This window comes from Polypterus senegalus, chromosome 3, assembly GCF_016835505.1.
Source record: "Polypterus senegalus isolate Bchr_013 chromosome 3, ASM1683550v1, whole genome shotgun sequence".
Lineage (NCBI taxonomy): Eukaryota > Metazoa > Chordata > Cladistia > Polypteriformes > Polypteridae > Polypterus > Polypterus senegalus.
This window is the reverse complement of record NC_053156.1, coordinates 187,272,750-187,300,264: the sequence shown is the minus strand read 5'-3', so window position 1 is coordinate 187,300,264 and position 27,515 is coordinate 187,272,750. Positions and strand designations below refer to the sequence as shown.

The following is a 27,515-nucleotide window of genomic DNA, read 5'->3' as shown; positions in this document are numbered from 1 at the left end:
GAATAAACTGTGCAGGCCGTGCAGTATTGTACTTTGCCTTCAGTGTGCCATTACACTGCAGCTCAATCACCTCCATCTGAATCTGCACAGGTGCAGTTTCCACATCGACGGCAAATGGGTTGCGAAACAACTCAAAATTCTTATTTTGTTCTTCAAAGTCACCAAAGCGCCGTGCGAACTCAGTGCGCAGTGCGCTCAGTTTATCAGCAAAGTGTGTATTTGGGAACACCGTTGTGGCGACTTGGTTCAACATTACTTGGCAACAGGGAAAGTGGGGCAAGTTGCACTGGTGCATTTGTGTCTCCCATAAAAGTAGCTTCACTTGAAATCACTTTGTGATTTTGCACGGGTAAAAATGTCTGCTGAAGTGTCAGATTCTTCTTTAACTCTTATGTTTTCTGTATCTTGTGCATTGCATTCAGGTCTTTCAGGTTATCTTGATGTTTTGTCTCATAGTGCCGTCTTAGATCAAATTCTGTAATTACAGCCACATTAGCTCCAAAAATGAGACTCAGCCTCCCATCGGTTTTTAAAGGCTCTATGTTCAGAATCACCTTTCTCTTCGGCATCGTGTGGGCTAGCTTCGCAATAACTTGCAGCATCATAAGCTAGACTTGATTAACGCGGTAAGTGTTCGGCAAGGCAGCTAAAGCACTGCATTATGGGATCTGTAGTTTATTGTGTTACCAGCGCTTCATATCCCCGGGCCATTAATAACATTAATACAGTATATAAAATGATCTCGTGGGCCGGATATAATTACGCGGGCGGATGTGGCCTGCGGGCCTTGAGTTTGACACATATGGACTAAATAGAACTTGAAAACATATATTTTTTTCAAATGTGATCGCTCAATTCAGATCGAGTTGACGCGCACTACAGTACATCGAACCCGCGTGCTATTGTGGTTTTGCCTACGTGCCTCAATAAGTCATCCTCCCCTCGCTCTTACTTTTTTACCGTTCATCTAATGAAAACACTGAGTATGGCTTTACCAAAACAATCATTGATCGCGAATAAAGTATCCATTATTCATAAAGCTTCAATTGGTGATCTGTCTTTCTGCGTTAACCGCATATTTTTTCATACGTCTCAAACCAAGGGGATGCGAGGCTAAAATGTATCTGGAAGCGTGCGTACATACTCAGTGCATCCCCTCTCGGGAATTGAACCTCGGAAGCTGGTGCTAGAGGCGAAGGCTCTGCTATTGCGCCACGGCGTATGGTTTATCTATTTGAGCATAGCAGTGTAATTCAGTTGTTGTTCAGCACTCTTTGGAACTGTTGCTTTTTGTCTGCGCACTGCGTCAGTTCATGTGAGCCCCTGAATATGGTTTTATATGTCACTCACTCGCTTCTAATTGTTTCGCTGCCTTCTTAATTATATAATGCATGTTTTCTTCAGCGTTTTTTGTAGCTCTTCCTGGTTTTCTACGTTATGCGTGATTACGTGAGAGGCGTGATGATGTCACACGAATCTCCGCCCCCCACGACTTTCGAGCTCAACTACATTACAGTAAATGGAGAAAAATAGCTTCTAGTTATGACCATTATACGTAGAATTTCAAAATGAAACCTGCCCAACTTTTGTAAGTAAGCTGATAGGAATGAGCCTGCCAAATATCAGCCTTCTCACTACACGGGAAGTTGGAGAATTAGTGATGAGTGAGTCAGTCAGTGAGGGCTTTGCCTTTTATTAGTATAGACTAGCAAAATACCTGCGGTTCGCAGCGGCGAAGTACTGCCTTAAAATTTTTATTAAGAAGAAAATTAAACCTTTTTAAACTGAGGGAAAATATGCCAATAATTATTTGTTAAGGATCTCTTTGTATACCATGTTGTCAGTTCGGCCCTCCAGTTGTAACATGACCAAGCTGTGCGCTGAGCTTACTCTTGAGCATGTAACTTACAGTTGGCCATGTGAACAGTAATCTTGTCTCAAATGTCACAGCTTGGATTGCTGCTGTCATAATCGGTTTGAGTTTCATGGTTTGTTTCAATTACGACAGTATTTGCAGGATTTGTTGTGTTGAAGTGACATTTGGCATCTGTCAAGCGTTGTAAGCACACAACCGGTTTCATTGATAAAATCACATCCAGCTTTTGAGAGTTTAAACATTCATAAACATCAAAGTGTCCACTACTGAAATCGTCACCTGTGAATCTAAGATGTTTAAAAGGCATTGGCGGTTGTCGAAAGGTGTAAACAATTTGGCCATTTCGGTACACCTGAAAGCGACAACCGAACAATTCAGTGGCAGCCATCAACTCACATGCAGAACCATAGGTGACGGGTTTAAGCATTTTACTCTTATAGTGCTCCTGTGTAGTATAATTATCTCCTGTACCGTAATCAGTCCACACCTTGAACCTGTCCCAGTCATTCAATACATAAGACAGAATCTTCCTCCGGATATCAAGAGTGAGCCTGATATGGCGTGCAATATGTAACAAAGAGAATGGAAAAGGTAGGTGGTATCTCCGGGCAGGAAACCACTCGGTAAGTGACAGTTCTTTGATCGATAGTGATCATCTCGATAGACATGGTAATGGGGGTTGGAATGATAAAGGAAATGGGTACCTGAGCAATGTAAAGTAATTGTAAAATACCTATACAATACCTATAATTGTAATAAACAAACAATAAAACAGCGGAGAAGCCGTGGATTAAACAAATTAGGGCTGTAGTTATCAGTAGGGAGACGTGAATCCCGTGGCGAAGCAAGGAAGGGATTGTAGAGACCGGAGCGACGGACAGTCTTATATAGGCAGGCAGCCAGCCAACAACGTGGGAGGCATTGAGATGGGGGACACAACGCCACCTCACGCGGTGACCGAGGCTATGGACGTATATATGTACGTAAGTAGGATTCAGTTAGCGTTGGGAACCCGTGTACCAAATTTCTTGAAGATGGGCCCATAAGTAACAAAGACTGTTGAAAAGTTCAATATGGCGGCCGACAGTGGCATCATACCACCGAAATAAGTACGTACATTGGTTTTGGTTAGTGCAGGGAAGCCGCCTACCAAATTTCGAGAAGATGGGGCCATAAATAAGAAAGTTCAACATGGCAGACGTTGTTGACCATTATGCATAGAATTTTGAAATGAAACCTGCTTAACTTTTGTAAGTAAGCTGTAAGGAATGAGCCTGCCAAATTTCAGCCTTCTACCTACATGGGAAGTTGTAGAATTAGTGATGTTGGAAAGTTCAATATGGCGGCTGACAGTGGCATCATACCACCGAAATAAGTACTGTATGCGCATTGGTTTCGGTTAGCTCAGGGAAGCCACCTACCAAATTTCGTGAAGATGGGGCCATAAATAAGAAAGTTCAACATGGCGGACGTTGTTGACCGTTATGACCGTTACGCGTAGAATTTCGAAATGAAACCTGCTTAACTGTTGTAAGTAAGCTGTAAGGAATGAGCCTGCCAAATTTCAGCCTTCTACCTACACGGGAAGTTGGAGAATTAGTGACGTTGGAAAGTTCAATATGGCGGCCGACAGTGGCATCATACCACCGAAATAAGTACGTACATCGGTTTTGGTTAGCGCAGGGAAGCCATCTACCAAATTTCGTGAAGATGGGGCCATAAATAAGAAATTTCAACATGGCGGACGTTGTCGAACGTTATCGACCGTTATGACCGTTACGCGTAGAATTTCGAAATGAAACCTGCTTAACTTTTGTAAGTAAGCTGTAAGGAATAAGCCTGCCAAATTTCAGCTTTCTACCTACATGGGAAGTTGGAGAATTAGTGATGAGTGAGTGAGTGAGTGAGTGAGGGCTTTGCCTTTTATTATTATAGATTTAGTGAATTTTTGAGCGCTATAATTTTTGGACACTTGTTTTGGTTTGTTTGTTTATTTTAATTAATGTACTTGAGCACTTTTCATCATCCATCTGCTTGGTGTGTTTGTCCTTATCAGCTCAGCTCATCCCTGTCATAACTATTGGTTGAAGAGGCTTCTGGTGGGACCTGGTAGCGTGGAGTGAACTCGCACCGTCGCAGGAGGTCTTGAAAGCTCCTTAGACTTCATAACTTGTTGTTTATACTTAAATGCATAATGAATTGTTCGACCTTTTTATACACAGGTGTGTATGGCTTTCTAAACAATGTCCAGTGAATTCAATTTTCTACAGGTGAAGTCAAATCAAGTTCTAGACAGATCTTAAAAATAATTCAAGCAAACAGGGTGTACCTGATTAGAATTTGGTGTGCCACAGTAGAGGGTCTGAATACTTACAGTACATGTGAAGTTGCAGTTTTCAATTTTTTTAGATAAATTTTGCAAACTAGTCTGCATTTTTTTTTTACTTTGTCATTATGGGATATTAAACGTAGATTGGGTACAAATGTTAAATGTATCCTTTTACAATTAAATTTTCAACACAATAAAGTGTGTAGAAAGAAAGACATTGGTCTGAGTACTTTCTGAATCCACTGTTGCTCATCAAGAACATCATGGAACAAGACTTTTACTAACTGCAGTACAGGGAGTCCTTGGGTTATGACACAGTTCCGTTCCTGCAACAGTAATGTAATCTGAATTTTGGTGTAAGTTGAAACACACCCTAGCCTAAGTCACTTACCTACACTAACACATTTGCAAAATCATAATCTAGAACATAAAACCACAACTAAGCTACAGTTAAAGGAAACGGACATAAATATACTGTACACTGTACTGTAGTAACAGAAAAAATGAGTGTAAAAAAATCCTTACCTTTATTCCTTCTCACGTCTCAATCTTTTTTTTTATTAATAATTTTATTATAGTCATTCCATACAAGGTGATCAAGTTTTACAAAAAATACTCTTGAGGTTGACAAACAATTTGACCCCCACCCCTGAGAGAAGAGAGCATGGCCAATGGGGTAAAACTTAAGGCTTGTAAACATACCTAAATTAATGATTTTAATAGACCAATAGAGATGAATGGAGAAGAAAAACAAATGAGGAGATAATTTCTTCCTCTGTGCTTTAAGAACTTATTCTAAAATATTATTGATTAGATCCTGCCAGGTTTTGAAAAAATTATGTACAGATCCTCTAACTGAATATTTGATTTTTTTTCCAATTTCAAATAGTATAAAACATCGGTTTCCCACTGACTTAAAAGAGGAGAGTTAGGATTCTTCCAGTTTAGCAAAATAATTCTGCGTGCCAGAAGTGTAGTGAGTACAATCAGTTTGCTTGTCCTTCTCCACTTTAATCCCATCTGGTAAACACGAAACACAGCTGTTAATGGGTTAGGAGGGATTGTGACACCAAGGCTGTCTGAAAGGCACTTAAAAATTTTGATCCAAAATGATGTTAATTTGGTGCAGGCCCAAAACATGTGACCCAGTGAGGCTGGGACTTGATTGCAGTGTTTGCAGGTTGGATCTTGCCCTGGAAACATTTTGGACAGTTTTAGGCGAGACAGATTTTCTCGATATATAATTTTGAGTTGAATAATTGTATGCTTTGTGCATATGGAGCCCGATTGAAGTCTCTACATTGCTACTTTCCACTCCTTTTCTGATATATTGATCAAGAGATTTTTTCCCATTGTCCTCTTGGATCTTTGAAAGGAAGGGATTGTAAAATAATTTTCTATATTGCAGAGATGGTGTCTAAGCCCTTCAAATTGAGCAATATTTTTTCCAGCATGGACAAGGGTGCAAGATGAGGAAAATCATGCAGGTTCTGTTTAACAAAGTTCCTAATTTGAAGATAGTGAAAGAAATGTGTAGGTGGAAAGTTAAATTTGGAATGTAATTGTTCATAGGATGCAAAGATGTTGTCTATATAAAGATCTCTAAGCAATTTAATCCCAAATCTTTTCCAGATATTAAAAACTGGATATGTTTGCGAGGGTTGAAAGAGGTGGTTCTCTTGCAGAGGTGCAACACATAAAAGCTTCTCCATCTTGAAATTCTTTCTACATAGGTTCTATATTCTGAGTGAGTGAAGCACAATTGGGTTATTAGTATATTGCTGATAAGTTGGATTTATTGGGGCGCAAAGCAGGGAATATAAAGAAGTACTGCAGGATTTTACTTCTATTGCGGACCAGGTCTGTGTTATGTTCATCTACTTGTGTCCAGGTTTTTATATCTTGTATGTTTGCTACCCAGTAATAAAACTGAAAGTTAGGTAGAGCCATGTCACCTTCTGCTTTAAGTCTTTGTAGGGTCGCTCTTTGGATACATGGATGTCCCAAATAAATTGGGTTATTGTTAAATTCCAATTGCTTAAAAAATTATTTTTTGATGTATATTGGAATGTTTTGAAATAAAAAAAGGAGCTTAGGAAGAATTTTCATCTTAACAACGTTAATTTTTCCAGCTAGAGTGAGATGAAGGGTTGACCATCTATGCAAGTCTTGCTTAATTTTTTCCATACAGACGGTGAAATTTTGTTGATAAAGAGCTTTTTGTTTACTTGTGATGTTAACCCCTAGGTATTTAAACTGATCTGCCGTGATAAAAGGTAGAGTGTCTAATATTATATGCTTGAAAATTCACTGGAAAGAGTACACTTTTATTCAGATTAATTTTGAGACCAGAAATCCTTTGAAATTCTGTAAGTGCTGTTAAGACTGCGGGCACAGAATTTTGTGGGTCTGATATACACAGTACCATATCATCTGCATATAGAGAAATTTTCTGTTCCAGTCCTTCTCTGATAAATCCCATTTATCTGATCAGCATTTCGACAGGGAACCGCCAGTGGTTCAGTGGCGATTGCAAATAGCAGTGGTGACAAGGGGCATCCTTGGCTGGTACCACGTTCTACTTTAAAGTAGTCTGAACAAATGTTGTTAATACAAACTGAAGCTTCTACATTGGTATACAGTAGTTTGATCCATGCACAAATGTTCGGGCCAAACCCAAATTTCCGTAATGTAGTGAAAAGGTATTTCCAGTTAATCATGTCAAATATTTTTTTCTGCATCTAATGATAATAATATTTCTGGGGTGTTTGACTTTGTTGGTGAGTATATCACATTAGACAGGCGTTGAAGATTGGAAGATAAGTGTCGACCCTTGATAAATCCAGTTTAATCTTGTGATATTACAGAAGGCAGCACTTTCTCCATCCTTGTAGCTATGATTTTTGAGAGTAGTAAAAACGGTGATTAATGCTTGGCGAAAAGTTTGAGGAAGAATTTTATTGTCTCTAGCTTCTGTAAATGTTGCTAATAGGAGGGGAGCTAGCTGAGTGGAAGATTTCTTTTAAAATTCTGCAGGGTAGCCATCAGGACCTGCTGCTTTCCCGCCTTAAAGTGACTTTATAGCATCTAGTAATTCTGATAGCGCCAGAGGCTTATCCATTTCCTCCACACTAAAAGTATCTATTTGTGGTATATGTAATTTATCTAGAAATACATTAGATTGTGTGTTGTCTTCTTTAAACTCAGTAGAATATAAGGATTCATAGTAGTCTCTAAATGTGTGCATTATATTTTTATGGTCAAATGATCTTGTCACCGTTCGTGTTGGTGATTACTGGGATTGCATTGCGAACTTCTTGCTTGTGGATTTGTTGAGCTAAAAGCTTATTAGCTTTGTCTTCGTGTTCATAGTAATGATGTCTGGATTTATAAATTAGTTGTTCAGTTTCTTTAGTTGTCAAGAAGTTGATTTCTGAATGCAGAGCCTGCCTTTTCCTATGTAGATCCTTGCTTGGAAGCCTGGCATGTTCTTCATCTGTTCTAGTAATTTCACTTTTTAGCTCTGATACTTTCTTGGTTTCTAATTTATTCCTGTGGGAGAGATATGAAATAATCTGTCCTCTTAAGAAGGCCTTTAGAGTTTCCCAGCGTATTCCTGCAGAAACCTCTGAGGATGTATTTGTCTCTAGGAAGAAACTGATTTGTTTCTAAATAAATTCTGTACAGTTCTCATCTGCTAATAGAAGTGGGTTAAGACAACATCTGCGAGGTGAGTGTGGGGCATAGTGACTTTAGCTTTTTTTTTTTAAGTTTTATGGGAGTGAGCGTTGTAAACTCTAAACGTTGTATGTCAAGACGTTATAACCTGAGGACCCCTGTATTGAGTTTTAACTGGAGAGTTAAATATTACAGCATTCATCTTATTGAAGTTTTTTAATTAATATTTTGGCTTCAAAAACCCAATAAATGCCACAAATGTAGCTTTTGCTTGTTTGGTTTTTATCAATGCCTTATGCTGTTTTAGCCCTGGATAGGGCTCCAACATATTACAGGGTGAATACACAAACACAGACATTTATTACTGCTTACCTCACAGTCCAGTGAGATTTTTTTGCTCTCTCTTTGATGATAATTATTCTTCTGATAAAAAGGATTTATTTAGTTCATATGGTCTTTTTGAAACATGTGAAACTGAAATTCTAAGAGTCTAAATAATGAAGTTCAGATGTATGAACGTAAGAAATTTGACAAATGAGAGGTTATTCAGTCCATGAATCTCATTTGTTTAGCTAATAGCTAAGTTGTCCCAATATTTCACTCTGATACTCCTTGAAGTTTTTTATTTCAGCTACATGTCTTGATAGTCTGTTCCATATTCCCCTAACTCTTTGCTTAAAAAAGTGCTTCCTGGCTTTAGTTTTAAATGCACTTCCCGTTGTTTATGTGATTCACCCTTAAGCTGAAAGAATTTTAATGGATCTTCTTTATTACAGCCACTGAGGATTTTGAAGACCTGGATTAAGTACCCATGCAGTCTTCTCTGGTTAAAACTGCACAGGTTTAATTACATACAATACATATAGGAATAATGACACCTATTTATGGGAGACAGTTGAATAACATAATTTAAAAAAACAGTGTTTTGCAGTTATTAAGCTTACAGCTTTTTTTCAATGAATGATGATATAATTAATGACATATTTAACCAGCCTGACATAAAGCATTACTAAGGTCAGTTTTGTTTCAGACAATTAATTAGCTAGCTTTTTGAGGTCCTAAAGCATAAGGAAAAATGTACTGCATATAAGATATGCGTATGTTTTCGTTGTAACAAAATGAACCTCAAATAGCTTTGTTAATAACCTACTGTAGATATACCGCCCCACATTTGCAGAATGAAATATATAAATGAGCTAAACCAACCAGTGACACTCTCCCAAACCTCAGAAGCTATGAATTTAAGTGAAAAGGTGCAGTTGTAAGTGGTTTTCCTGTGAAAAATTTAATTTCTGCTGTACAGTGTGACCATTAATAAAACTTAAATTACTGCTGCCAAAATGCTGTCTTTTTTCCATCATTATTTCAAAGGTAAATGGTAATTCTCAAATTTATGCCACATCTTTAATGTAGTCTATACTGAACCCTGCTCTCTTTGGATGTTGTAAGGACATTCAACATTTTTGAATGAAAGGACTTATTTGCCATTTTAATGGATATTTAAGTTTAGGCATAATATCTGCATGGATGGAAGTTATGTTTCATTTCTGAAGCTTGAACTTGCCAAATAAAAAAATCCCTAGAATGTAACACTTGACAAAGTATCAATGTATGTTGGTGATATTTTGCTTTAAAAACAACTTCTGCAGACTCATTGCTTCCATGCTAGATTTAAAGCAATACTCCTCCCAAAAATATTTTTAAATGTCACTAACACCATGTAGTTTGTAGTTATGGCAGAGAAAAAAAATTGAATCTCTTGTGTTAATGCTGAACGGTGCCAACAGACTGTCTAACACTTGACAACAGCAAATAATATCAAAGTCAATGAAAAATTCTCACATTACTCATGTTGCATAATCCATGTCAAGTCATCCAACCGTATACTTAAAATGTTTAAAAATTGCATGCATTGTTTTAAAAAATATTGTTAAATTGATTCTTCTGGTAAATCAAATAACCCAGATCCCTTTCGCACTGGATTGTGTTTTTGGTCAAGAGTCCTGTCTTCAATTCAATGTGTCGGGGGAATAGGCGGGTCTTTAATTTAAAAGCACAGTATTATGAGAATGTGCCTTTCCTGTTTGTTGTACACTGAGTTTCCGGAAGTATTAATAGTATTTTAGCAATAAATGCATGCATTTTGCACATTTTGGGTATACAATTGGATAACAGACGTGGATTATGAGACACAAGTTCCATGAGAATATTTCTTTTCTTTTTGCCATGGATGTTATTTACATCATTTATCATTGTCCAGCATTGGTGATTGTTGTGTCCCATTCTATCAGAATCTTTGTCGTATACTTTCTCCACAAAAACGTGAGAGAGAAAAAAATCTTGGCCATCACTGCAAGTTACATAGGGCTAAGCAACTTATAAAAAATAAACATTTTTGAGTACGGTATTCCTTTAAATTCTATTTTAACATCTTTTTATTGTAGTAGTACTGAAAAATACTTGTTCTTTGTTTTGGCTTCACTGGCAATTTTGTTTCTCTTTTGATCTTTCAAATAGTACTAGGATCTTTCAAATGAAATTTTGATCTCTTGTTATAGTGTCGTCCAAGTCAGAATAACTTGACTGTTTTTTAATCTTCATGTACAGTGATCTTTAAAGTTGTAATTTTTAAATAATACCTTTATTTATCCATTTTGGTCTGTTTATTATTTTTTTTATTTGGTTCTAGGCCTGGATCAGAAAGTTTCTGAAGTGACACCATCTCTCATTTATAGTGGCAGAGTTTTTATTCTCCCATTCTGTTTTTTTTCTTGTTTTTCTGCATACTTTCTCATCCCCATAAAGTCTGCTTCCCTCAAATTAGAAGTCTTTGTTTTGGTATACTGTACATTAGTGTGTTATCACAGATCTCAAATTTTACCATGTTGTGATCACTTTTGCTTAAAGTGTCAGTGATCTGTGTTTACTTATGTCTTGCTTCTTTATACATGCTTAACTATATATATATATATATATATATATATATATATATATATATATATATATATATATATATATATATATATATATATATATCATATATCCAATGCATTGACTTAGGTTTGTATTGTGCTTTGAATTATAAAAATATAAAAGTGCCAGCAATTTTTTTTTTTTTAACAGTACATGTCTATTTTTGTTTTATTTGCTGGATGTGCATTTCAGTTTTCTTCAACTTCAGTATGGAGTTGTGCTCTACTAGAAATAGTATTTGGCAGTTTTTAATTTTAAAAAGTCAAATAATACTGTATGTAGTATACATAGATTAACAAAAGGTGTTGTTTTTTTTGCAATAACATACCTTAGTGCTGTAATGTTTTTATCAGATTTCCCTTTTTGAAATATAAGGTTCTATTTTGATTAATTTATTTCTTAAGAGGGTTTAAAGTTGCATTTTTATCACAGTAATAGCAATAAATAATACAGATTATCAAATTAAATAATATTAATGAGGATAACTGGTAGAAAGCATTTGTTGAGCTAAATAACCTTTTAGCTGGTTAATGGCTATAAGTTGGCAATGGGTGAGGTGTGCTTCTATGTTATTTAATTTCTTAACTGAACTTTTGTACATGTTGTTAATACTGGACTCTTCTTGGATTTCTCTATAGTCTGACCATGAAGTAGTAAGAAAACGGAGTTATTGTGTATTATGCAGTAAATGTATTATAAAATTAAAAACAGGATAAAGCAGAAGGGGAAATAAATGTCTCTATTTGTGTACAGTAGCTAGGGAAACAATTTTAGATACGGACAGAAAGTTGTGAAAAGGTTTAAGATAATTTATTATCCAGCATGTTTTAAATTCAAATTTAAATGTCTCCTGATTAATCATTACAATAAAAGTGTTTACTTGCCGTCCAGCTATGCATGCAAATATTTAACTTATCACCACTAGGATTTGAACAAGATGACTAAATATTTAATTTCTAGATTACAATAATATTTGATATAATGTTCAAAAGGTCAGAATAAGCAAAGGCTTAATTTACAGTGGAAAAGTATTTCTTAGGAATGAACCTCACATTGGCAGTGACCCTCCAGGATCAATTTTGCTTATGCCTGAAATGGATTTGGATTGACACATTTTATAGTCAGTGTTGTCTATATCTATTTAACTTATATCTATATAAGTTTATTATTTTTATGTCCATAATGAGATGTATTTGTTTTTATTTCATTATTTCATATTTTCATTTTCTGAAAAGCCAAAGTTGACTACTGGTGCTTTCTACTATTATTGTTAGTAAATACAATTTTTTTCATGTCATCATAGAATGTAGACTTTGTACAATTTCAGGGTGTACAGAAAACAATCTTTTTATGTCCAAGAGTGATATAAAAAAAAAAAAAATACAGAAACATCTTAAACCTCCACAGCCTGATTCAGTGTTGCAGGTGGACCCAGGCTATCCTTGCTGCATTATTTGGCCAAGCCCTGGAAAAGGGTCAGCCCACTGTAGAGCCGACTTGCATAGCTAGCCGTACCTAACACATAAGTTAAAAGTCAACAATGAATTTAACAGGTCCCTTGTGTGATTAATCCCTTGGGATTAATAAAGTATCTATCTGTCTATCTGTCTTATCTGTCATTGTCCAGTACTTCTTTCAATTATTCTATGAATGATTTAAAAGTAAGTCCTAAATCCATAATTTAATAAATGGGTAACATTCATACTTTTCAGTTTTTCAGTTAGCATGAGGGGCTGGATGATATTGGCCGCTGAAGAACAATTAAGAAGTAGTGCTCTGACATATGAACCAAGTTTATCAAGAAATGTGTAGATTTGATGTAAGCTAACCAGAAGAGCATCTTCTACACTTCTGTTTATGCAGTAAGCAAATTAGTAGTTAATAATAATAATAATAATTCTTTACATTTAAATAGAGCGAAAATTTACACAGAGTGTTACAGACTCAAATCAAATGTATGTTTTTATTATATTATACAAATAATAATAGCAGCTCACTACTTAAAATGCGGAACTGTCAGACTTGAAACTGGAACTTTTTGGTTAAATGGCTGCAGTTCTTACCTCTGCACCATCCAAGAATACATATCAACTTTCTGTCGCTTGACATTGGAGCTTGGGTTTTTAACTCATTGACAACAACATGTAAATTGAATTTTTTTTTTCCTTTGGTTATATTCTTGAGTAAATGTGCACATATTTATTTGATATTTAGACTAAAGTCTTCACAACTTATACACTTCATTATTAGTATAACATGGAAAAAGTTTGTTTTATGTACAGGTATATGTTCAGCAGTTCTTGCCTCCCATTTCTTGGCATCCTACACTTACACAGATCGTTGTAGACATGAAACACGCATGAAATGTGTGTATTCCAATTAATAATATATTATTTACCCTATACAACTCCAGGCACTTCACACCCAGATAAACACAGCTCTGAGAATTTTGCAATTGAATTCAGCTCCGTTGGGGCGGTGGATGGGATAGCAGGCTGCATGCTACTTGTGCTGACCAAAACATTTGTAAAACAAAAGACGCCAATGAATAGCGGTATGAAGTAATTTAAGATGGCCTGGAATTAAGAGTTTTTTCATAGGTTTTAGGGATTCTAGTGTTAACAGGACCTCTGAAAGAAAGGATTCATGCAAAACCGGCAAGTTTGGTTCCACACAGGAAGCTTTAAAGTCAGGACACATTTAGAAAATGAAAGGACCATGAGTTTCTGACATTTGAAATTTGAATTAATTCGACAAGTACAAGTAATTGGCACTCCAACCACTGTAAAAGAAACCTCACATTGTTTCATTCCATTTGAACTGGTGTGGCGCTGAGGTATCACCTGTTGAACGGCTGCGCTTTGGGCCTAGTTTGGGATCCTGAGGTGGTTCATTGTGTGGGTGTGGCAATGTGCTGTATCAGTCTGTTTTCTCTCTCTCTAGTAATATTTTAACCAGCTAATTATATAAATACTAGCAAAATACCCGCGCTTCGCAGCAGTGAAGTACTGCATTAAAATTTTTCTTAAGAAGAAAATTAAACCTTTTTAAACTGACGCAAAATATGCCAATAATTATTTAAGGATCTCTTTGTATACCATGTTGTCAGTTCGGCCCTCCGGTTGTAACATGACCAAGCTGTGCGCTGAGCTTACTCTTTAATCGGTTTCAGTTTCATGGTTTGTTTCAATTATGACAGTATTTGCAGGATTTGTTGTGTTGAAGTGACATTCGGCATCTGTCAAGCGATGTAGGCACACAACCGGTTTCATCGATAAAATCACATCCAGCTTTTGAGAGTTTAAACATTCATAAACATCAAAGTGTCCACTACTGAAATCGTCACCTGTGAATCTAAGATGTTTAAGAAGCATTGGCGGTTGTGGAAAGGTGTAAAATATTTGGCCATTTCGGTACACTTGAAAGCGACAACCGAACAATTCAGCAGCAGCCATCAACTCACATGCAGAACCATAGGTGAAGGGCTTAAGCATTTCACTCTTCTAGTGCTCCTGTGTAGTATAATTATCTCCTGTACCGTCATCAGTCCACACCTTGAACCTGTCCCAGTCATTCAATACATAAGACACAATGTTTCTCCGGATATCAAGAGTGAGCCTGATATGGCCGTGCAATATGTAACAAAGAGAATGGAAAAGGTAGGTGCCATCTCCGGGCATGGAAACCACTCGGTAAGTGACAGTTCTTTGATCGATAGTGATCACTTCGATAGACATAGTAATGGGGGTTGGAATGATAAAGGAAATGGGTACCTGAGAAATGTAAAGTAAGTCTAAAATACCTATACAATAACTATAATTGTAATAAACAAGCAATAAAACAGCGGAGAAGCCGTGGATTAAACAAAAAGGCTGTAGTTATCAGTAGGGAGACGTGAATCCCGTGGCGAAGCAAGCAAGGGAATGTAGAGACAGGAGTGACGGACGGTCTTATATAGGCAGGCAGCCAACAACGTGGGAGGCGTTGGGATGGGGGACCCAACGCCACCTCACACGGTGGCCGAGCTGCAGGCTATGGATGTATATATGTACGTAAGTAGGATTCAGTAAGCGTTGGGAACCCGTGTACCAAATTTCTTGAAGATGGGCCCATAAGTAACAAAGACTGTTGAAAAGTTCAATATGGCGGCCAACAGTGGCATCATACCACCGAAATAAGTATGCATTACATTGGTTTTAGTGGTTAGTGCAGGGAAGCCGCCTACCAAATTTCGAGAAGATGGGGCCATAAATAAGAAAGTTCAACATGGCAGACGTTGTTGACCGTTATGACCATTACGCATAGAATTTCGAAATGAAACCTGCTTAACTTTTGTAAGTAAGCTGTAAGGAATGAGCCTGCCAAATTTCAGCCTTCTACCTACATGGGAAGTTGGAGAATTAGTAACGTTGGAAAGTTCAATATGGCGGCTGACAGTGGCATCATACCACCGAAATAAGTATGTACATTGGTTTCGGTTAGCGCAGGGAAGCCGCCTACCAATTTTCGTGAAGATTGGGCCATGAATAAGAAGGTTCAATATGGCGGACGTTGTTGACTGTTATGCGTAGAATTTCGAAATGAAACCTGCTTAACTTTTGTAAATAAGCTGTAAGGAATGGGCCTGCCAATTTTCAGCCTTTTACCTACACGGGAAGTTGGAGAATTAGTGACGTTTGTAAAATTCAATATGGCGGCCGACAGTGGCATCATACCATCGAAATAAGTACATCGGTTTCGGTTAGTGCAGGGAAGCCGCCTACCAAATTTCGTGAAGATGGGGCCATAAATAAGAAAGTTCAACATGGCGGATGTTGTCGACCGTTATCGACCGTTACGTGTAGAATTTCGAAATGCAACCTGCTTAACTTTTGTAAGTAAGCTGTAAGGAATAAGCCTGCCAAATTTAAGCTTTCTACCTACACGGGAAGTTGGAGAATTAGTGATGAGTTAGTGAGTGAGTGAGTGAGTCAGTCAGTGAGGGCTTTGCCTTTTATTAGTATAGATAGCATTTTTAAAAAGTAAATGTTACAAACTTAACAGAGCTACAAAATGTCTTTAAAACATTTACATTTAATTATTTGGTTAACACTTTTATCCAAAATGAATTACATTTATGATACAATTGGTTACATTTTTTTTTTGGTTTTCCAATTGGAGCACAGGCAGGTCAAGTGACTTGCTCTGGGTCACACAGTTTCAGTAATGTGATTTGAACCCATGACATCAAGGTTTGAATTTCAAATCCTTAACCACTGCACCACACTTTTGTTTAAAATGTAATTCACTAACTTAACAGTATATATAATAATAATAATTTTTTTTTTATTTTTAGTATGTATTTTAAGCAGTATTTTTTGTTACTGAACAGAAAATGTCAGAGTAAATTTAGAATGTGCTCATACTAATCTGGAAGTTATATCATTCTTTATGAACCATATGCTGAAATCATGCCATTTGTTGTTGCACTGGGGAATTCCCACCTCTTCCACACATTCCTGCATTGTATTTTGATATTTATGAATGTCAATACTTGTTTACTTAAGTGGTATTTGGGTAAGTTTTTGATACATCTATCAGTATTTATAAAGCTGTTGTTACTGTTAGTATTTATATATTTTATACTGCATTGTTCACACAATAATGGAGTTCCTTTAATAAAGTCATTGAATGGGATTTCTGTATTTGCCATGGTATTGAAAGGTATCTAGTATCGTAAAATTTGACCAGTATTGGTATCAAATACAAATATACTGTGATATCACTAACTAACATACAGCACTCCTGTACATTTAGCCACCCCCCTGCAGCACTGGCTTGATGTGTAGTCTTTGCTGCCTTGTACTAGAAAAAACCAAGCAATGCATTCTAGATAACTTGTCGATACTTAATTATGATTTCATCTTTCTTACCTTTGATGTCAACAAATAGTAACATAATATTGCTGTACAGTAATTTCGCTAATGTAATTTTGGTACATGCCTGTACTGTTGTCATGAAGGAGAATATTGTGCAGTCATTTATTTTATGACCAGAGGAGTGTCACCTTGTGAGCACACATCAACCACCGAGCGAAACTGTGAATAAAATGTCTCCCTCGCCGAGACATCACTAACTGCGGTCGGAGCTTACACTGAGACAACAGACAAGGCACCTAGGGAGTGCAGTAGTCTGAGTACCCATAATACGCTTGTTGAAAGGAGTGACATCGGACATCAGAAAAAGCCAATCTGCTACACCTTGACTTTGCAAAAGGTCAAGGGCTGCGTATCGCTGGCTCCTGGTTCCAGCACCCTGAACCGCATCTTTGAACTCCAATACTGATGGTGCGGTGAAGGAGATCGATCACATGCTCGTGGGCAGACACTGGAGGCTCTTGCAAAACTGCAGGGTCTACAGAAGTGCCCAGTTTGTGAATTCTGACCACAGACTTGTTGTTGCTACTCTTAGGATCCAGCTTAGGTCCTGTAGGTTACCACCTGCTAGGAAAATGAGTCTGGACTTGGTCGGACTCCAAGACCCGGCTGTTTCTCATGAGTTTGCACGCAGTTTTGTATGAGGAACTTTCAGATTTGGGTACAACTGCCGATCCTAATGGGATGGGGGAGACCTTCCATGACAAGACCCTGAAGGTTGCTGAGGGTTATGTTGGTGTTACTGTTGTTCCCAGAAGGAGGTGGTTCATCTTGCAAGGCACTCTGGATATCATCGAGAGGAGTCGCAACGCACGGCTTAGTGGCAACTCTGGTCTGTACGGGGAACTGAGAAGGATGGCTGCGAAGGCTCCAAGGGCAGATAAAGAGGTGTTTATTAGAGGAATCTGTGAGCAAGTGACACACCATCTGTTGTCTAGCGACCCACATCCTACTTACAGAGGAATCAAAGCATTATGCACATCTGAATCTGTTCCTCGGAGAGTTGCAGTCAGGGCAGCTGATGGAACAGTCCTTACTGATGACACTGCAGTTGTGACCCACTGGGCTGGCTACTTTGAGCAGTTGTTCAAAGTTGATCCTCCGGCTAGGACACTGGATATCTCTGGGTCCATGGTCCTTGAGGCTGATCCGCCAATTAGCTGTGAACCACCCAATCTCACTGAGATTGCACAGGTGGTGAACCAGCTGAGGGGGAAAGGCTGCAGGGATCTGTGGTATCCGGGGTGAACTTCTCCAGGCTGGTGGTAAGGCTGTCGTCCTGGCATTGCAAGCAATCTTTGCTTCCATTTGGGAGACTGGCATCATCCCAACTGACTGGAAAATGGGACTACTTGTCCCTATCTGGAAAGGGAAGGGTGATCGCCTGGATTGCAGTAACTACAGGGAGATAACACTGCTCTCTGTGCCGGTTAAGGTCCTTGCTAGGGTCATCCTCCATAGGATCTGTGATCACTTGCTCACCTGCCAGTCTGGTTTTACACCTAAGAAGTCTACCATCAACTGCATTCTGGCACTGAGGGCTCTCAAAGAGCGCAAATGCGAATATTGGCAGAGTTTCTTTGCAGCCTTTGTCGATTTTTGCAAAGCGTTCGACTCAGTTGGTTGAGCTGCCCTGTGGGACATCCTGTGGGTTCATGGGATCCCCTCAAGGTTGCTGGGTATCATGGCTGGCCTGTACACTGGTACTGTGAGTGCTGTGCAGAGTGGAGGCAGGACCTCTGCATTTTTTTCCCCAGTTGATTCTGGGGTTCGTCAGGGGTGTGTTGTTGCTCCTACTCTGTTCAATGCATATATGGACTGGGTGTTGGGCAAGGTTGTGCGGTCCAGCGGCTGTGGGGCATCTGTTGGTGAAGAAAGATTAATGGATCTTGACTTTGCTGACGTTGTTGTGATCTTCGTGGAGTTAATGGAGGCTCTGATCGGGGCGCTCGAGAGACTGAGTGTGGAGCCTGAGTGTCTGGGCTTGTGAGTGTCCTGGATAAAAACCAAGATCCAGGCTTTTAATGACCTCTTGGGCACAGCCATCAGCAGTGTGTCTATTTGCCAAGAGTGTGTTGACCTTGTTGAGAGGTTTACTTACCTTGGCAGTGACATTCACGTCTCTGGTGACTCTTCCTGTGAAATCAGTAGACGGATTGGGAGAGCATGGGGGGTCATGAGGTTGCTGGAAAGCGGTGTGTGGCGCTCCTTATATCTGTGGAAAAGGACGAAGGTCCAAGTCTAGAGTCCTGGTGCTTCCCGTCTTGCTATATGGTTGCGAGACATGGACGCTATCCAGTGACCTAAGACGAAGACTGGGATCCTTTGGTACTGTGTTTCTCCGGAAAATCCTTGGGTACTGTTGGTTTGACTTTGTGTCGAATCAGCGGTTGCTCATGGAGTCCCGAATGAGGCACGTTACCTGCATTGTAAGGGAGCGTCAGTTACAGCACTACAGCCGTGTGGCGCGTTTCCCCGAGGGTGATCCGGCTCATAAGATCCTCATTGTTGGGGACCCTATTGGCTAGACCAGGCCAAGGGGTCGCCCACGTAACACCTGGCTGCGGTAGATAGATGGTCATTTCCGGAGGGTGGGACTGGACCACGTATCTGCTTGGGGGGGTTGTAAACCGGGATCCCGAGTTGTTTTGCCGTGTAGTGGGTGTGGTAACGCACTGTACCAGTGCATGCTTCCCAACTTGACTTGACTTGATTATTTTATATTTTCTAAGCAGCTAATTAGGCTCAAGATCAGTCTTTGCACTAGCACGTAAATCTTTTGCTCAAACATCCAGAATACAACTAATATTAATGAAGTATTTACTTTGCTGTTTCCTAGTTAAACTTTGCAAAGCAGGGCCAGCACTTAGATGTTGTAGATTGTCTACATGATGTGTTTTTTTTGTTAGTGATGTACTGATGATAGTGATTTTTTTTAACTTTGTTACTGGAAGTAATGCTCTATTATTGCTGGAAGTATAAACACTGTTGATTTGCATTTGAATTCTTTTGTTACATTGAAAAATTATAAAACATCCTACATGAAAAGTTTTACAATGATCAATTTTTACTTCTGATATGCAAGAGTATACCATCATCATACAGTAGTTGTATTGACTACATTTATTTTGATGGTATATGGAATGAAAAGGCTAAGTTTTAAATATAAATTACTGCTTGTTTGATGGATATGTATTTTTAAAGCAACTTAATAGTTATAAAAATGAGTGTAATGAAATTATTACTAATTTGGTGTCCTTTCTGTTTCAGTACAGTGCAGTTGATTCCAACCCTTTATCCATTTATGTTATGCATCCATTTTGGAATTCTTTTGTTAAGGTAAGTAATAATATTGCTTATGTTACATTATTACTACTTTTAGGGAGCAGTATAGCAAAGCATTTTGTAAAGCTTAAAGTTCATTTTAGAGTGTAATTCCAAAAGCAATTACAGCACAAGCAGCAGTAAAATATCTACAAAAAATCTAATTAATATGTAGACAAAAACAGAATTTCCTTTTTGTTTGAGAATTTATTAGCCACTAATGAGATTTAAAAAAACTAAAGTTACTAATGCATTTTGTCACTCATTACAAACAGAACCAAATAATCATAAACCAAATCTTTAGCCTAGGTTATGCAGTAGTAAAAGCGATGCGCATACTACTATTGAATTCTTATGTTAGTTCTTCATGATATTTTACCTACAGGAAAAAAAATGTTTTTATTTGTCTCTTTGGGTAATTTTCTGTTTTAAAGAACATAGTGAGTTTTTTTAAGCTTTTTTTTTTTTTTGGTGGCTGTTACTGTAGCAAGACAATGAGTTTTCCAGCTTATAGCACCTTATTGCTTAAAGAGTCATGGCCATAATATTTTCATCCATCCATCATCCAACCCGCTATACCCGAACTACAGGGTCACGGGGGTCTGCTGGAGCCAATCCCAGCCAACACAGGGCGCAAGGCAGGAAACAGACCCTGGGCAGGGCGCCAGCCCACCGCAGCCATAATACTTTTGAACTGGAATTAGCCATTTGGCATTTTCACCTCATGTTCAAACAAGTTCAACTGACCCTCTTCATCTGGAGTCTACCCTGAGCTACTTGGAATTTGTTGAGCTCCACTCTCTGTCATGTCATTTGAACCCACCCACCCTAAGCAGGGGCACTTACTTTCTTGGATGTTCTCACAAGCTTATTCTTCTTTATTAATCAAGAGTTTATAAACTCAAGAGTATGGAGGGTATAAACTGGCATGCTAATTGAAAGACTTCTTCAAAGGTTTAGCTTCCTCCTTACTGTCAGTGCCCCCAAAAATGCATGTAAAACTTCTGCTTCTCAGATCCATTAGTCAAGCAATCTCATGATCCCTCCTAACATCTTTCTATCTATCTAACCTCATCCACGATTTTGACCAGGTGGTACTATAAATCCCTCACTGTAGAGATCTGTATGTGTTTCATTTTTAAGAAACAGTATAGAAAGTGCCATTTGTAAATCTGTACTCCATTGCAAATACATAAATGCATACTTGCATACCTTTTCAAATCTGTGCTATATCTACCTGTACTGTTAAGTGCCCATATGAGTACCATATACAATATCTCTGAAAATGCAGCATACTCTGAACAGCTGTTGGGTATATCCATGCAAAGAAAAATAATGCTTCTTGCAGAATGTTTTGATGAAGTATACATATTGTTTAGTTCATATTTTGTCTGATGCATGTTATCCTATCCAAAAGTATAATTGTGGATGTAAATGTAGTGCTTTAAAGTATGATATTATTGCATATAAAGTCATGCAGATACAGGACAGGAGCTTCAGCTAATGTTCATATAAAACATCAAATGTGATTCTGCAATTTTGATCATGTCATGAATGGTGGTGCCAGATGAGCTTGTTTGAGGATTTTTGTAAATGCTGATCTCCTGTGATTTTCTACAATTCTGTAGAAGATAATGTCTTGTTGATGAGAGAGTTCAGAAAAAATGGCTAGACTGGTTCAAGCTGACACAAAGGCTGCAGCAACTCTGATAACCACTTTATACAACTGTGGTGGGCAGAAAAGAATCTCAAAAAGCCCAACACATTGAATCTTAAGGTGGATGGGCTATAACAGCTGAACACCGTGTCCGGTTTCTCTCCTGTCAGCTAAGAACAAAAAGCCTAGGCTGCACTGAGCACAGGCTCAGTAAAACTGGAGAGTTGAAGACTGGAGAAATGTAGTCTGGTCTGATGAATCTCAGTTTTTGCTGCTCAAGCAGATTGTAGGGTCAGAATTTGGCAACAACAGTATGAATCTGTGCACCCAATCTGCCTTGTGTCAGTAGTCTAGATTGATGCTGCTGGTGGTGTAATGGTGAGGACATTTTTTTGTGGTACATTTTAGGTCTGTTAATACCTTGAATGCCACAGCCTATTTGAGTATTGTTGGTGACCATATGCATCCCTTTGTGGCCACCATTTACTAATTAATTTTCTAATGTCTATTTCCAGCATGATAATGCACTATGCCACAAAACATAAGTTGTCTCAATTTGGTTTCATGAACATGGCATTGAGTGTACTTCAGTGGCCTTCCCATTCACCAGATCTGAATCTGATAGAGCACCTTTGTGATGTGGTAGAATGGGAGATTAGCAGCATGAATGTCAATCTGAGAAATCTGCAGGAATTGCATGTTGCAATCATTTTAACATGGATCAGAATCTCAAAGGAATGTTTCCAGTATCCTGTGAAATCCATGCTATAAAGATAATGAGGCTGTTTTGAGAGTAAAAGGAGGCTCTTCCCTGTATTATTATAGTATATCCCAGTGATTTCCTCAGCGGGTGTATTTGTTCATCTGTTCAATTACATCACTTTTTTTTTCTTTGCTACCAATTATCAGAATTTTTCATCTTAATTACTTTCAAATTCCTATTAGAATTTTCTAGTCTTAATCTTAAAAATCACCAGGATTCACTGTGTTGCTGCAAATAAGGTTTAACCAGTACATTCTATGATTTATGTATCACCATGTGTGTATAGTTTATTTAAAAAGCATTTTGAGTAAATTTTCAATGGTGCCTGCACACTGCCAACATGAACGTGACTTTTGATCCCCTACTTTTACATCCTTTTCGTTTGGGATTCAAATTAAGTATATAAGTGTTCCGGAAAGTTTTGTTGACTAGCCTTATTTAAAAAATTAATTATATTGAATATTTAGTAACTTTCTTTTTTTTTTCTTTTTAACCCATAGATTTTACCCACATGGCTAGCACCAAACCTTATCACTTTCACAGGGTTTATGTTTCTTGTTCTTAATTTTCTAATGTTGGCTGCCTTTGACAGTGACTTTTATGCCTCAGGTAAGTAGAGCATTGTGAAATTAATGTTTTATAATCTGAAATTTGGAATTTGATCTTTCACATGAAAGTTAGTAAATCATTTACTGTTGTAAAGATATTTATAATTGTAAATCTCACCATTTGCATTTAGTTTTTGTGAGAGACATTTCATATATATTGCCTAACAGGTAGCACTTGTGTTGCTCGTTTGAGCCTAGGAAATGGAAATAAAATGTTTATTTTTGAGTCATTTATTTTTATTTTATATTTACCCATACAACAGTTCATCTGTTTTATTATTGCATTGTATGAATGTGTGTCTGTGTGTATATACAGTTGAAGTAAGAAGTTTACATAAACTTGGTGAATTCTTTTAAACTCACTTTATAACCCCTCACAAACTTCTACTTTGTACAGGACAAAATTAATTTTTCCAACAATGTTCACAGACATAGTATTTCACTTTTCATTGACTATATTACAATTCCAGTGGGTCACAAATTTACATAAACTTTCTTAATATTTGGTAGCACTGCGTTTAAATTGTTTAACTTGAGCCAAACATTTTGGGTAGGATTCCACAAGCTTCTTACATTAAATTGCTGGAATTTTGGTCCATTCCTCCAGACAGAACTGGTTTAACTGAGACAGGTTCTTCGTAGGCCTTGTTGCTCACACATGCTTTTTCAGTTTTGCCCACAAATTTTCAATTGAACTGAGGTCAGTGCTTTGCGATGGCCACTCCAATACCTTGATTTTGTTGCAAAATGGGTTAAGGACAACAACTCTGGAGGGAATGTTGTGGTCATTGTCTATTTGAAAGATCTGAGCTTCAAGTTTCTTGCTGAACTCTTGAGATGTTGCTGCAGCATATCTACATAATTTTCCTTCCTCGTGATGCCATCTATTTTCTGACGTGAACCAGTAGTGTTTTGCATCTTGCAATGTGGCATCTGTATTTCTCTTCATTAAGTCTTCTGTGGATAGTAGTCTCTGACACATCTACAGTACATCTGTGTCCTGAAGACTGTTTCTGATCTGTCGGAGATGCCTTTGGGGCCTTTCCTTTTTGTTTTTTTTGTTTTTTTACAATAGTGAGGACTTGTTTGTCATCAGCAGTTCAGAGCTTCGTTGGCCTACCAGTCCCTATGCGATTTACTGAGTTTACCAGTGCATTCTTTCATCTTAATGATATTGCAGACAGTTGTTTTAGGTAATCCTAAGGTTGTACCACTGTCTCAAGTAGTTTTATCTTTGTTTTTCAGTTTCATAATGGTTTCTTTGACTTTATTGGCACAGTTGTTGTTTTCATTTTGAAGAGTGGCAACTACAGACTTCAAAGGTAGTCTGTAGGTAGAAGCAAGCCTAGGTATCTTGTACCTGCACTAATGAAGCAATGAAACACACCTGAGTAATCACCAATGACTGTATTGTCAAATGTTCCAAACCTTATGTTGCCCTGAAATGGGGAGACTATGTCGAAAAAGTGTAATTTCTGCATGTAAATACCCCTAAATGACAGTTTGCAACGTGCACTTTAATTGTGTCTGAATTGTTTAATTTGTAATTTTAAACTGTGGAGCAGATGTGTAAATCAATGAAAGATGTGTTTGTCCCAACCATTATGGAGGGCACTATGTCTGTCTGTCTGTAACAAAACAAAAGTACAATTTAAAGCAAAATGATAAAGTGCAGTGACAAGGCATAAGGGAAGTATGAAACAACCCCTTGCAGACCATTAAATTTACAGTTGGGTCCATAAATATTTGGACAGAGACAACCTTTTTCTAATTTTGGTTCTGTACATTACCACAATGAATTTTAATGAAACAACTCGGATTCAGTTGAAGTGCAGACTTTCAGCTTTAATTCAGTGGGTTGAACAAAAAAATTGCATAAAAATGTGAGGCAACTAAAGCATTTTTTAACACAATCCCTTTACTTCATGGGCTCAAAAGTAATTGGACAAATTAAATAACTGGAAATAAAATGTTCATTTCTAATACTTGGTTGAAAACCCTTTGCTGGCAATGACAGCCTGAAGTGTTGAACTCCTGGACATCACCAGATGCTGGGTTTTCTCCTTTTTAATGCTCTGCCAGGCCTTTACTGCAGCAGCTTTCAGTTGCTGTTTGTTTGTGGGCCTTTCTGTCCGAAGTTTAGTCTTCAACAAGTGAAATGCATGCTTAATTAGGTTAAGATCAGGTGACTGACTTGGCCATTGAAGAATTTTCCACTTCTTTGCTTTAATAAACTCCTGGGTTGCTTTGGCTGTATGTTTTGGGTCATTGTCCATCTGTATCATGAAATGCCGCCCAATCAATTTGACTGCATTTAGCTGGGTTTGAGCAGACAGTATATCTCTGAACACCTCAGAATTCATTTGGCTGCTTATGTCCTGTGTCACATTATCAATAAACACTAGTGTCCCAGTGCCACTGGCAGCCATGCACGCCCAAGCCATCACACTGCCTCCACCGTGTTTTACAGATGATGTGGTATGCTTTGGATAATGAGCTGTTCCACGCCTTCTCTATACGTTTTTCTTGCCATCATTCTGGTAGAGGTTGATCTTGGTTTCATCTGTCCAAAGAATGTTTTTCCAGAACTGTGCTGGCTTTTTAGATGTTCTTTTGCAAAGTCCAATCTAGCCTTTCTATTCTTGAGGCTTATGAGTGGCTTGCACCTTGCAGTCCACCCTCTGTATTTACTTTCATGCAGTCTTCTCTTTATGATAGACTTGGATATCGATACGCCTACCCCCTGGAGAGTGTTGTTCACTTGGTTGGCTGTTGTGAAGGGGTTTCTCTTCACCATGGAAATGATTCTGCGATCATCCACCACTGTTGTCTTCCGTGGACGTCCAGGTCTTTTTACGTTCCTGACTTCACCAGTGCTTGCTTTCTTTCTCAGGATGTACCAAACTGTAGATTTTGCCACTCGTAATATTGTAGCAATTTCTCGGATGGGTTTTTTCTGTTTTCACAGCTTAAGGATGGCTTCTTTCACTTGCATGGAGAGCTCCTTTGACCGCATGTTGTCTGTTCACAGCAAAATCTTCCACATGCAAGCACCACACCTAAAATTAACTCCAGGCATTTTATCTGCTTAATTGATAATGACATAACAACGGACTTGCCCACACCTGCCCATGAAACAGCCTTTGAGTCAATTGTCCAATTACTTTTGAGCCCCTGAAATGAAGGGATTGTTTAAAAAAAAAAAATGCTTTAGTTGCCTCACATTTTTATGCATTCTTTTTGTTCAACCCACTGAATTAAAGCTGAAAGTCTGCACTTCAACTGCATCTGAGTTGTTACATTTAAAATTCATTGTGGTAATGTACAGAACCAAAATTAGAAAAAAGTTGTCTCTGTCCAAATATTTATGGACCTAACTGTATAATATGATCCTTTTGCCTCATGCTTGTGTTTATAGTATAATTGGTGTTATTAAAAATCTGGACTACTAACCTTGGAAATTTGTCTTTTTTCTGTTTTATGCAAAAACAAATATAAATATTTAGAGTGTTCATGTTGTTTAAATTCTGTTTTAACAAATTCTGCATTTAGATTGTACTTTTATGTACCTTGTTAATCTAATTTATCACTTTTTCCAAAAGCACCAGGCCATGTACATGTGCCAAGTTGGGTGTGGATTGCAGCTGGTTTGCTGAATTTCATTGCCTATACTTTAGGTTAGTATGGATTTTTAAAAATTATTTCTTTTACATTTCTATTTTAAGTAAAACCATTTTATGTAATGACACTTTATTGAAGACATTATCGTCAATAATCATCATTGACATTTTCCTGTTCAGTGGCTGAAAAAGAAATATTGGTTATCAATCTTAAAAATACAAATTAAAGTATTACATTATTGCTACATGAATCAGTAAATGCTAAGAATAATATGGATATTTCCATCTAAACAAACTAAATTTGCTTTTGTAACAACACACTTTTTAAATTTGCTTTTTATAAGTAAATCACTTTGTCAGGTTTGCTCTTCTGACATTTATGTTTGCATCAGTACATACGGAGCAGGCATAAAGCATTCTAATACTCTATACACAGTCATTAATCACTTAATGCGGTATTGTGCTTGTGTTTTGTCTAAACTACATATTCTCTCCATTCTTTAAAAAGCAGGAACAATTCTTAGACTGTATTGAATTAATTTATTCTTAGCAGAGTCTTGCATCTAGATAATCTCAAAACATGTCCAACTTTTGATCCTATCATTCTAAAACTCAGAGTTTAACTTGCCACCCAGTGAAAATAAGTCTGTGCGCATCTATGTTAACCAAATGTCTTTTACATTTGACCTAGTTTGCTGGTATCATATGCTTATGAATATCCTAAGATATGATTTGAACAATCCATAACTACCTTAGAACTGCATTAAATCTT

At 37.7% G+C, this 27,515-nt stretch overlaps 1 protein-coding gene across 1 annotated transcript in view; it reads left to right on the top strand.

Moving 5' to 3' along the window:
• selenoi (selenoprotein I) overlaps nucleotides 1-27,515 on the top strand; it is a 68,031-nt gene that overhangs the window by 18,327 nt on the left and 22,189 nt on the right. Inside the window, exons 2-4 of the mRNA XM_039749797.1 lie at nucleotides 20,042-20,110; nucleotides 23,016-23,124; nucleotides 26,726-26,800. Coding sequence (XP_039605731.1) covers nucleotides 20,042-20,110; nucleotides 23,016-23,124; nucleotides 26,726-26,800 — 253 coding nt within the window. The remainder of the gene's footprint in view (nucleotides 1-20,041; nucleotides 20,111-23,015; nucleotides 23,125-26,725; nucleotides 26,801-27,515) is intronic.